General features: G+C 35.6%; 1 protein-coding gene across 1 annotated transcript in view; it reads right to left on the minus strand.

Moving 5' to 3' along the window:
- LOC134538713 (neurotrimin-like) overlaps positions 1 to 13961 on the minus strand; it is a 624622-nt gene that overhangs the window by 40624 nt on the left and 570037 nt on the right. The window contains exon 8 of the mRNA XM_063380151.1: positions 3110 to 3306. Coding sequence (XP_063236221.1) covers positions 3110 to 3306 — 197 coding nt within the window. The remainder of the gene's footprint in view (positions 1 to 3109; positions 3307 to 13961) is intronic.

Genomic DNA, 13961 nt, shown 5'->3' on the forward strand with positions numbered 1-13961 from the left:
TAACAATAATACCACATGCCTTTTAATCATTATAGCTACCACTGGACGAAAGTTGATACCCCTTCCATAAGAGTGGCACAGGGCTGGCCTGAAGAACGAGTTTACGGCGATGGAGATGATTAGGACGAAGTGGATGAGGCTAAACTTATTAAAAATAGTCCAGGCATTTTATGAGAAAAAGGGGTCGATTTATGGATAAATTGCAAGAAAAGGTTTTACTATAGAAAAATTTGCAGAATAACATATCCAAAATCCACCGAAAACAACTTTATTTTGGTAACGTTTTTTCCGGGATTTGTCCCGGAAAAATGCGGAATAAATTAATAACTGGAAAACGGTGCGTTATACGAAGAAAGGCATATACACTAAAATTAAAGAGAGCCAAATTTACCATAACATATCAAAATATTACAAAATTCCACTAATAACTACTATTTTGTTTTGTGGAATTCGTCCCGGAAAAACCTAAAATATTGAAATAAATTGAAAATGCGCATTTTACAGCAAAATGTAAAAAAAAAAAAAAAAAAATTCTTGCAATTTGTCCATGGTTTTTTTTTTTTTCATATCTTTCCTGGACTAAAAGTCTTTCCTCGTCTTTTTGAAGTTCAACAGCTCTCCGCAGACCTTTTCCACATCATGCCCCTTGAAAAGTTATCTTATCAAGTCTTACGAACGATTTCACTACATGTGTGTGTGTTTGTCTTGATGCATGTTTCGATGGTGTACGATATGCAAAAACTTTTCCTCAAAAATTCAAATTTGACAATAATACACGTAGAAGCAATGACAGCCTTTACAGCATTCGCATGTGCTAGTCAGAGAGAGCCACTTACCTACTTTTACACTCCAATCTAAGAGCGGGACGCTCCATTGATATTGCGATGCAACTGGCTAGATTAATCATATGGGAAATTCAGTGAAACGTGAATGTAAATCGCAATAGCTCGTTGCCGGGCACACTACAGATGATTCTCTTCCTTTTGAGTGGCTCTTGAACTCACAGAGTCAGCGACGACTGTCCCGTTCGCGTCGAAGAGTAGGGCAGTGCGAAGTGGAGTAGCAATGGCGACCAAGCGAACACCGGCGGGGGATTTATGGCTCGAGTTATAGTAATGGTGGCTCGAGGAATGAAGTGAATTGCGAAGCCCAGATAAACGCCATAAATCACTTAGTTTCAGTTTTGCCAACGCGAGTTATCTCTTTTTTTTTATTCCCTCGTACTTTAAAAACTCTGCCAGTTGAATCAAGATATACGTCACACTTTTAGCCCCAGAAAATTTAAAAGGAAAAACAGTTTTTTTTTCCAGATTAAGACTTAAGTTTTCGCTTTGACGACAGTTAAAAATATCTAGTTACCTTTATAACACTTGGTTGGGTACTTCATTTCTTTCTTATCAATGACGAATTTGTTTATGTGTCACATAAAAAAATATTCAACAGCAATTACAAAATTATTTACGGGCTATTGTATTTATTTCCCAACGTGAATAAACGTAATTATTATATTCTGTCTTGAATTACTTGCTTACCGAAGCAATCATATTTGTGTTTCTCAAAGAATCAACAGACCGGCATGACTGCCACACAAAAGCTGTAATATTATACCTAAAAAGCATGATTACAAGTAAAGTTATTTGATCAATGTCTTTCTTTACTTCCAGTTTATAGTTTTGTATTAGAATATAAATGAATGTATTTTATTGAGTAAGCATAAGTTTAGTTACTGATATTAAATAAATAATATATACCTCTTTTGTGTGAATTCATAATATTTAGAAAACAATATAATTTTAATTAAAAATTTTCGAACAAAGTGCTAGCAAAAAATCCCAGTATTTAATTATATGACAGTTAATTAAATGATTAATTTTTTTTAATATTTACATCTAAATCAGTTGGATAAATGGTATGTGTTGAATTTATGTACAGATCGGTTACGGAAAGCCTAATTAGTTAGAAAGTAAAATGTATAGATCATTTTAAAAGTAATTGATGAATTCACAAAAATATAATCTTGATATTATTAGTTCTCATAATTACAAACTATGGTACTATTCAACTATGAGTGTTACCTCGAGCATAACTGTTTTAAAATGACTGTAAGCCATTCTCTACGATAGGCGAATACGTTAATTATTTATCACTTTACTATTCAGTGAGGCTAAATATGGGTACAATTTGCTATAGCTAAAGCATTGTAATTTATGCTACGAAAGTCGCTTGCTAACTAATTATTTTTAGTCACGATTTCATTTATATTTTTTATTTATATAGTTAAATTAAAATATTACTTTCATCGTAAAATTATCATAAGAATAATTATTTTCCTTAATATTGAACTATATATAAATTAAATAAACATACATGAGAATGGAAGATTATGGAACATTTCTGGAAATCTTTTGTTATATTGTCACACGCTAAAGTGATGCTCCACTGAAAAATACGGTATTAGAACACATAACTGTATTTACTTCTGAACGAGTCATCATTGTATTAATAGTTTTTTTTGTGTGTTTCTTACTCAGAAAGTATTGGAAAAATGATAATGTTATGAGATATTGTATTCCAATTTAAATTACAAATGTGTATAGTGTTTAACACAACCAGGATAATACTCACCGTCTGGTAGGACCACTTGCAAAATTAATTTGGTTCTCGTGACCAGACTTAAAGTGATGCACACCCTCTTGCATATTATATATATATATATATATATATATATTAGTTCCTTGTGACCAGACCTAAGATAATGCTCCTCTTCTTGCATATACATATATATTCAGGCATATATATTCAGGATCTTGTGACCAGATCTAAGAGAAAGTTACCCCTCATACATATATATTCAGGTTCTAATGACCAGATCTAAGAGAATGCATATACATATATACTCAAGTTCTCGTGAACAGACATGGAAAAATGCAGAAACATATACTGACGTTCTTGCTACCAGACCTGAGAGAAAGCATATACACACAGACTGAGGCTCTAGTGACCAGACCTGAGAGAATGCACACACACAGACTGAGGCTCTAGCGACCAGGCCTGAGAGAATGCACACGCACGCAGACCGAGGCTCCTGAGAGGATGCACACGCACTCACCCGCCGGTAGGGCCACTTGTACTGGCCGTGCACGCTCAGGTGGTCGGGCAGCGCGCGCGCCGAGTTGCCCGGCAGGCGGCGGTAGAACAGCTTGAACTCCTCGATGGGCGTCAGGCTGTTCACGGACCACGTCAGGTTGTAGCTGTCCTTGTAGCGGCCCAGCGGCTGGCTGCGGAACACGGCCCGGTTCGGCTTGCCTGCGGGCCCACAGGGGTACACGTACAGCCTATATTTCTATTGCGACGAATTTCACTTATTTTAATTTGATAATGCATATGCGCCACAAGCATGATGAATAAATTTATAAAATAATTCAAATGGTGTTTGTATAAATCATTTTACAGCTTTGACACCTTATTAAGGTTAAATGTTTTTTTTTTTAAATGTTCAAACTTTCCCTTTTTTTTGTTAGAAGACGTCATTGACCAGAATGTCATATTTCACTGACGAGGTTTTCTTTATAGTTACCTATTTTGTGATTTTATAACAGAAAAAAAAGAAAATCTAGCCTCCATCATTCCTAAACATGGCCTAGAAAAAAGACGACCTGATTTAAAATTCAAACAGACTCCTACATACGCCATTTTTAAAGTGTTCTCGATTTTTCAAGGATTACACGTAAATTCCCTGACATTCTCTGATATTTCATAAACAATGGCATGCTTACTTGAAAGCCCAATAATTAATGAGCACCGAATAGGGTAAGTCAGCTGTTTCGGAAACCCTTTATAATCCCCCGTCTCCTTGAGTCTCTTATGCAACACCGCGTAATGAGGAAACCCTACTATCCATTCACTCAGAGTCGGGACAGTCGAATAATCCACGTTTGTGAATATTTTAATTTAATTTTTAACTTTTCACGTCTTAAGCTTTCTGGGTATGGAATTTGGTAAGAGTAATTACGTGAATGGAACTGAAGTCTCGTGAAACGGAAATGTGTAACCACGGTTCTGCCATCTGTGGCGGATGGCGCATAACCAAGTTGATAGAGACAATGGGAAACGGTACTGTATTAAAATCAGTTTTGTCAGGGTGGGTAGTATTTAAATAAATTTTCCTATCGAAAATAAGGTCCGAAATTGGAGGTTTAGAATTTTTTTTGACGTGACAACGTCTAATAAATCGATGAACGCCGGCTGCACGCACGAAAAAGTGGCCCGTTACGCTGTGTCCCATTACGCTCATTGTACGCTTGTGCCGCATCTGTATCTCTTCTATTCGACTGTTTATAAAGTGAAGTGAAAAGTTAATGTGGTTTTCATTGCTTATTACTACAACATTTTCGGCAATAAAGGTTCATTATTCTTGCACTTAAAAAATCTGATTACTAGTATAATTTCAAGTATTCATCCTTTTATTATTAAAATAAAAATGATTCAATTTTATTAATAAAGTATGCAATAATTTCATCAATGTTTTGTTATGACGTTGTCACGTTAAACTATCGTCCGTAAACCGACTTTACAGACAACCAATTTTTTGAAAGTTCCTCCTTGCATTTGTGAACTCTTCGGTTCGCACCATCAGCCAGAGACGGCAGCACCGAGGTTACACATTTTCCGTTTCACGCACGCGACTTCCGTTGCACTCGCGAAATCACTCCTGCGAATTGCCGTTAAGAGGACAACTAAATTGTTGCACATGGAAACAAAAAAAAATTGTAATTCCCACTGCGAGTTGGCGGAACTTCGGCAAAGCTCGGTACCGATCGGTTGTTCGGTGAAGCGTGTTGATTCTCGGGTAATTACCACCCTTCAGGCTCGTTACCTGCTTCCGACAGTGCTTGGAATGGAGAGGGAAATTGGGGGATGTGGAAGGAGAAAGTCGTGGGCGTCTTCCTGGGAAGAAGGCCGCTCCCACGCGCAAAACGTCACGCTCTGATGTGGAACCGTGCGAATTAATTAAGAAGAAAAACTTACGAAGCCTCGTTTCCAGCAAGAAAAAATTATTTTTTCCCCCTTCACGTGTGTGATTATATAATACTCGCAAGCATAACACAATATAAATGCACTTTTAACAATAAACTCGTTCACCGTTTGACATTGTGTCTTCTTGCATACAACATTTATGTCCAAAATTCACATATTATGGGTAGAAAATGGTATAGTAAATACGTGAGGCACTACTTAAAATTCTTTAAACTGATCTCATGAAAAAGTATGGTTTCTGTGACATACTGATTTATGCCTCATATTTGTAATAATACTGCGCGTATATACATACATATCCCTACTGGAACTTACACAAGCTTCCTAAGAAAAAAAAAATAATATTTAACTAGTCACGGCTTCACCGTCAATGTAGAGTTATTGAATTTTCACGCCACCTAGATTTCTACGGATGTTCTAGTATGTGCGCAAATTTTGTTGGAAGGTATGTGCTTCAAGTTTGATCTCCTAGACGTGATTTTTTTAAGTTCATACAGTTGGAAAATACCGAGGATCTGTTTCCATAGTTCCATGTTCAAAAATTTTTCTTCGTTTTAATCTGCAGTTGGCAAATAATAAAGCGTATCTTCAATAGGCTGTCACATGTATGTAATCATTGTGGTACAGTGAAATGGAAAGAGGGTTGGTTTATGTTTTCAATAACGTACACAGTGAAAAAATATTTATCATAACCGTCTTAAAGCAACAATAGAGCTGGTTGTTTTAAAGTATTTTTAAAATGTTATACCTAACCAATTAAAAAAATCGCAATTGTATCTTCAACAGAAAAACTTTTTTTGTAATTGAAATGAACATACACCGCGTTTCTGGCACTGAAACGGCCTTTTACTTGCGTTGTAAAGTTAGTGACTTACTAGCTTGTTATCAAAATATGATATAGCCTAGAGAGGCACCGTGATAAGGTTGAGAGATAGAATTTTTATAAGGAGCCCCAGCATGAATACAGCTGAGTTCACTATTTAAAATAGAAAATAAATAAATCACATTAGTAAAATATAAAATGCTACAAATAAAATAACTTTTACAAATTAAATATTTCTAATATTTACAAGATTAATAAACTATTAAGCAACGTCTAGCGGGTCAAAACCCCAACTTTAAAAAAAATTCATGCGACTGAATTGAGATTCGTGAAACATTATTCTACATGCAATAAGGAAAATTAATAATAAAAAAATTGTGAATTTTTTTTTTAAATATATTAATACAATCTTTTCAAAGGTTTGTAGTCGTGTAAATATCCGTACTCAAAGTCTAGCTTACTTAACATTTTGTTCTGGATTACCAGCTTTCGGTTTCCAGGATCTTTCTTACCATAGATTAGGTAAAAAGGATTATTCCTTCATAAGGAGGGCCGACAAGTGCATGCTGTATTATAAATGAATAGACTTTGAGAGAAAAAGGTTTATTTGCAGGGGAAAATTTATTTGTGCCGTAAATTCATCTAGAATAATTCCAAGAAGGTTTTAATATATTTTTTTACGTTTCAATAAAAAATATCTTACGAAACTGCTGCCTTTTATTTTGAAGGAAGTGATTTATAAATAAAGCCCCTGGACTAGCCGTGGTATGATAGCCATTCTTGAACAGTTCAAAGCGAGAGCAAAACCAAATTAACCCTTCCGTTTGCTTTGCTCAGTGATTAGAAAAAAAATAATCCCGGAGTAGGGGGAAGCAGAGAAAGAGATAACAAAGCGGAGGTAATAAACGAAGGCGTGCAAAGGAGGGGAAGGCAAAGGAAAATATTTGCAGAATGATTATAATTTTCTTTGATCATAACTCCATCAGCAGCATCCAGGCGCATGAATAGTAAGTAAGGCTCGTAGGAATAAAATTTCCGCAAGGGTTTTTTTTTTACGCCTTCATTCTTCTGTTTCAGGCGATTTGAAGTTTTTCATGCCGCTAGAGTTGCGGGATCGTAACTTTTACATCTTCGGGTTTACAGCCCAGATACTGCAGGAAAGTTTTTTGCAGACTATTGTAGTAAAAAAAAAGAAACACCTTGTAGCTAAACGAATAAATAAGTGAAATAATGAAATTTCTGGTTCACATTTTTACCCACGACGGAACGGAGAAGGTATATGCATTTAGGGTGTGAGGTTGTTTGTGTGTGCAAAAAAAAAACCTAATATTACCATTTATCTCCATAACTGTTTGACCTATTCAGACACGGTTTTCTGTGAAAGGTTTGATTCATCGGCGATGGTTCTTAGATAGGTGATACAGTCACAATGAGGCGCTCTAATAAACATTTTTCTTCTTGCTGTATATGAAGTGTGAGGGTCTGATGATAGAGCAGAAGAACATCGTTGGAAACTATGTGGAGGCACGTAGCTAGTAAACCATTTTGGAGCTCTTTTTCATAATATTTTGTAAGAACCAAATTGGCAGGTATTTACAGTAACGTAGGAATTCTCTAAACAGTTAAGGTAAAAAGCAAAATTAGATTTTTTTTAAAAAAAAACCATGACGGATGTAAACGTTTTAATTGAAAAAGGATTAAATAAAATATTTGAAAAATCCCCGACTTAAAGGAAGTAAGTAACGAAAGATAAAAATAAAAAGGGTTGATTTGTCGCGAAGTATGTCATATAAATAACTAATTATGACTTTTCTTAGTGCTTCCTACTTTAATGTACATATTTGTTTCCTGTATAGATAGACACATCTATAATACCAAATATAGGTACTGCACACATTCCCGTACCTATTAATATAATGACAAATCCAAGAAAATCCCTCGGGGCTGCCATTTCCTGCCCCGAAATGAAAAAAAAAAAAACCAATACATCAATCATAAATGAATAAAAAATTGTCTCTCAAAAATAAAAGCTTGTAAGGTTTTTTTTAATGTTTACGAAATACGATTTTTAAAATGTACACGATTTGATTTCATGTCCTTTTTCCAGATTGAACTGAAATATTAATTGGCCTCAAGGTTTATATAACCTTAAGTAAGCTCCTTATGATTGGTTTCACCAAATCAAAAATTGTGTGTGTGTGTGTATATATATATATATACATACACACATACACACACACACTAGTGAAGCACTTAACATCATCTCAGCATGAATGTGCACGAGATAAAGGAGGCTGGCAAGTGATATAATACGAAAATATGAAAACTGAAAACTTTGTCTAGGATACAGGTGATATATACTATTTGGTGCACATGTGAAAACAGCTGACCAATCAGTCAAGCATTAAAATACTTCACCAGTTTATAAACTGTCATGCGTTCTTATCTAAAACGGATTAAAAAATTTAATATTAAAAAAAAATTCTACCCTATATGCATGACTTTGTATTGTTTGGGTTATATCATATTCATACTCTGGATGACAAGTCACTTCGCAAGTGGGAAACGTGGTGAACTTTGGCTAGAGCTGGCGAGTCTTCTCAGGGTTATCCCTTTTCCTCCCACCAATGCATTCCATCGTAGCTGCATCTCAATAATTTAAAAAATGGTCTAAATCAGTCAATCTATTTTGAAGCCTCACAGGTATTTTAATGCACTGTCTCACACCCCGAGTTGGTTCCTAAGTTCTCTTGTCGTTACCGAAATATACAGTGTTTTTCATTTGCAACATCTTATCTGTTGGTATACGGCATTTGGTAGAAGTAATTCCGTGAATGGAACGGAAATGTGTAGCCACGGTGCTGCCGTCTGTAGTGGATGGCTCGCACAAAGATGCACAAACATTCACAAAGCCAAAGGTAAAATTCACAGGATTAACTGTTTACTGAGTTTACAATACGAGGCAGTATTTTATAACATTCCTTGTCGAAACTCAGATACAAATCTTGGGTTTTAGTGCTTTTTCAATATTTTTTTTTTCACTTTTATCGAAGCTGTTTTATTATATAGTTAACCCTTTTGCTCTGAAAACGGAATGATACGATAGTCGACGTAGCTGCTTCAGTAGCGTATTCTTGCGGCGAGTGCGATAAACTACGAGAGAATCGTGTCGAGAAATGTAGTTGAAAACACGACTTTTCTCATATTTACCACGCTCGGCATTATTTAAAAGGATTCTGCGTTAAATCTCGTGTCGGGAGTTTAGTATTTAAAAATTGTATTTGCAACACGATAACACGTGAGGTTGGATGTTTACACGTCACTGGCGAGAACTTAAAATACTCGCTCCAATTTTTTTTACATGTTCACTTGCGTATTATTTTACAGCTCGAAAATTATGATGAAACATTTTGTGACATTAAAATGACAATCGTGTGACACACGAGCCTTTAAAGCAAGGAATCAAAACAGAATTTCGAGGAAAGAAGATAAAAGCGTGGAAACAGACAGCATTATACGTTTTTGTAACTCATTTTTCGTTATTATTAGCTGGGGTTTTTTTTCGCAAGGGCCTCTTGTATACAACGGAAAGCACGGACATAATGCGCTGAACCGTTTTTTTTTGCCATGAACCATGTCGTACAGCAGTCAGCTCCGGGAAGCCACGGGATCATGTGTGTGGGCGCGGTGGTAATTATGCTGGCGCAAAGGAACGAATTGACGTGATCCTGTTGTGGCAGAGAGAGTGTGCGTAAGTGTGTCTCATACTGATCGTGACACCTCTCCCATGACTGCGCCATGGGACGATTGCTCGAATTTAAAGTTTCAACTGTGAATTACAAAAAAAAATATATATTCTGTCTTAATACAAGGACACAATAAATCAGCACAATCCGAGAAATAAACTAAAAAAAATATTTTAGTAAGACATTTAGTTGGCTTCTTAATTTTTTACACTATATTTATCAAAATAACTAGGGTAAATCCAGGAGAGATGGACCACCGGGTGAGATGGACCGGTGGCATAGTTCACGAACCTGATAATAGAAAGCGCCATGGTTGGTAGGAATGTGTCGTGGCAACCGTATTGCGCTTGCTGTGTTGTTTTAGTTCCTTTGTATGCGTAAATTGAGAAGATATTAAAGAAAATAGAAAACAGGTAGGTCAAAAATTTTGTTAATGTGAAAGCAGTTGTGTCGTAGAGACAGTATTTTGCAATATTTTTGAACCATCATTCCTTACAACATGTAAACAAGCTAAACGTATCTTTGTAGTGTTCTGTAGCTACGCTGGGCACAACAGGGACGTAATGGCGGCCTGGTCCATCTCTCCCTAACGATCGGGATAGATGGACCAAAATAAAGTGGGAGAGATGGACCATCGTGGGAGAGATGGACCATCGTTTTAAATAGGACTACGTATTATTAATGAGTAGGCTTTTAATTTTTTTATGTAGTTTCTACAAAAAAATTAGTCACAAAACATATTGTTAAGTAATTTGTAGGTTAATTTCCAAACTTTTAAGATAAATTATTCTCTCCATTAGGCCTACTTAAAAAAACAAAAATACAGTATAGGCTATATGCGGTAAAGTGAGCACATTTGAGGCCATAGTTACTTTTATCATTCGATCAAATTATTATCTTTCGACCACTTTTAAATAGGATATAAATAATCGCTTATGAGCCTATTACATGAAGTTTTCTCATTAGTCGCGTGTTCTTGTTCGTATTTAAAAGTTGCGAAGTGCTCACTTTACCTCGTACAGCCTTTAAAAAAAATTTACAACTTTTTGTAGTCATTTGAAATATAATTCAGTCAATTTGTGTATAAAAATTAATTTTATATTCTAATGTAAATTTGATTTTGAAGATCAATACGCCTATTATGTTGACCTTTGTTTAGTACAGATATACATTTGTTTAAAAGTACTATGCAATAATTGACTTATTGGTCTAGTGGGTAGCACGTCCGCATGGCTTGTATGTTGTTTCAATGGCGAGGGCAACTACATTCCTCCCTATTGCATTTTTAAAGGGAAGAATAAGAAACAGGAGTTCAGTGATGGCATGTCTCCGGGTTCCATGATTGCAATGAACGTGAAATCTGCTTACATAACCTCTGAATTTTTTTTCGACTGGTTGAAACATGACTTTTTGCAAGGAAACCCTGCTGGAAAAGTACTGTTGATTCTTGACGGACACTCCTCCCATTGCAGCAGTGTGGAAATGCTTGAATTCGCTGATGAAAATGATATAATTTTGCTTAGCCTTCCTAGTCACACGACCCATTTCTTCCAGCCACTTGACAGAAGCTTTATTTAAATCTTTGAAGTCTAACTACAACAAAGAATGTAATGTGTTCATGAGAAACAACCCATTGCGGCAGATTACGAGACTGCAATTTGGCAAGTTGCTAGGATGTGCTTGGTCCAAATCAGCGACTGTATAAAATGCAGTTTCCGGCTTCAAGGCATGTGGAATTATTCCGATAAACATGTCTGCAATACCAGACTACGTTTACCTGACACCTAGCGAAGATTCAACAATCATCACCCCTGACACAAGAGGTTCTAGTGAAACGTCACTTTCTGAAGCTACTGAAACGAACTTAGTTCAACTACATTCTCCAGACATTGGTTTGATATCAAACCAAGAAGCAACCATAGTCACCGATAGGTCTACCGCTCCACTCGAATCTGATCTGCCTATAAGACATTTCGAACAGCCTATCAGTGATGAATGCCTGGCGACTCCTGGAACTTCGTCAGGGCCCACCAGTGTCTCCGGAGTCAAAGAGGTCGACAACCCCACGCCAACAAAAATTTTGAACAACATCTCATATATTCCAATCTTAACAAAAAAAACTACAGCCCGTGGTAAGAGTGCAAGTGTTTCGAAATTACTAAATTTTAAGGATAATGTACAACGTTTTACCCAAGGAAAACATGACAAAATGAAGAAAATAAAAGAACAAGAAGAAAGAAAAGGACGGAGAGAAGAAGCTATCCTAACTAGGACTGTTAGGCCTACCAAACATAAAAATCCAAACACCAAAGGATTTTCTCAGCCAATTTTGTATGATGACAGTGATGATGGTGACTGGGACGAAGATGAATGTGTCGTGTATAATGAGGACTACAATACTACAAAAAGTACAGAAGACTGGATTAAATTCACAGTGTGTTCCCATTGGTTGCATGAGAACTGCACTAAGTATGAAAATAAGTGCGATATATGTGGAAAAAAGGAACTAAAATCTTTACGGGTTTTGAAAAACTACATCTGAAAGAAGAAAGACCTTGTAAAACATATTAATGTATAGGCACTGTAGACTTGTACGTCAGAAACGATTTTGGTTTAATTGAGTGCTTAAATCTGAATTTAAAGTTAGTCATAAATGATTAAATAGCTTTATCAATGCTGGTCCATCTCTCCCATATAGCCTGGTCCATCAAACCCTAGGTATATGGTATAGATGGACCAGTACTGCAAAATTTTTCAAAATTTTTCTTCACTTTGTTAACGTAAATTTTCTACATATACCTTTGCTTTTCATATACATAGATTACCAGAATACCATAGTGAAATTTACTTCACCAATATCTTGACAAATAACAAAATTATAACAGTTTCAAAAAAGGTGGTCCATCTCTCCTGGATTTACCCTATACATATTTCACAGCCTTGTCTGTGTTTCATAGAAATAGTTTAAGGGATTTTAAATATGTTATTTATATTCGTAACGCAAACGATCGTACAAACATTTCAAGGACAGCAGCCAAATTTTTATTAGGATTTAAAATAATAAACATTTATATAAATATATATTATAGAACCCCACAAAACTATGCGTTTACGTGTTGCATTGAAAAAATAAATCTTACCTGCATTTCAAAGACCACACATCGCTCAACCGAAACTGAACTTACACATAGTAAAAATACGCAAATGATTGTTTCTTTGATGTGAAATTTCTATTTTTGCATTAAAATAGTCCGTAGAAGTTTTGAATTTAATGTGTGAAACATTTATTATCCAAAAGGCATGTCAAAAAAAAAAACCATTCATACATCAGTGGGGCAGTAAATGTTTTCAGTATCTAGGATTGTGCCTAATACTCCAATGAGAAATCTTTTGAAGTTTTAAGATAAAATCTATCTTCACGAGAGGAGAAGTACAGGTGCCACAACAATTTTAAGATCATTCGAAAATGTAATATAGTAATTATTGGCTCTCAAGTCCTGTCATACATTGCTTCATATTCGCAATAAATGTTATAAAAATGAAATTAAATGTCATTTCTAATTTTTTTTTCAAACTGCTGTTCGTATACGTAACTTCCTTTACTAATTACGACTTTCAAATAAATCACCGTATTTTTATACTAGATTACATGTTTTTCCAAATCCAAAAAATTTCTTCAAAACTAAATTATTTAAAAAAAAAAAAAAATTTAAAACACATTTCCTATTGTAGTTAAGATTTTATAGAACTCTAAAATTTTAATTTGTACATCAAATAACTTATAAATTGCAAATTATTACAAATAAATTAATATATAATGTATAAAGTTATATCAAAAATAAGTAATTTCTACCAGACATTTGTAACTAGAAAATTGTCATCTTAAATATACTGACGGTATTAAACTCGCCTCTGTGCTTTACGTACGGTGACAGAAGGTTTTCTTTATATTTAAAAAAAAAATGGGAATATTGCGAAAGGAAAAGTGGAAAAGTGGAGTGTTCGTCCTCGCTTGCGGGCTTATAATTATCCGCCATCCGACGGCAACTCATTTACGTAATTATTTTTTTTTTTTTACCTTCAGCCTCGTCGGGACGATGATTAACCTCTCTCTCCTACAATGGACCTGCAAGTCGACACTGCTGTCGTCCCGCTGATACAATCGACCGCAGTCAGATGGACACGACGGGTTCGCCCGCCGGCAATTCATTCGTTAAGCTACGTGGGGCGGGCGGGGGAAAAAAAAAATTAATGTGAGCGAATCTTTCTGTACTCGCCTCTAGATGTGTAACATCTGACCTCGGTGTTCTCGTGTCGCAAAAAACCCTTATGACACCAGTGGCGTAGCGTGCTAT

This window comes from Bacillus rossius, chromosome 14 (assembly GCF_032445375.1).
Source record: "Bacillus rossius redtenbacheri isolate Brsri chromosome 14, Brsri_v3, whole genome shotgun sequence".
Taxonomy (NCBI): Eukaryota; Metazoa; Arthropoda; class Insecta; order Phasmatodea; family Bacillidae; genus Bacillus; species Bacillus rossius.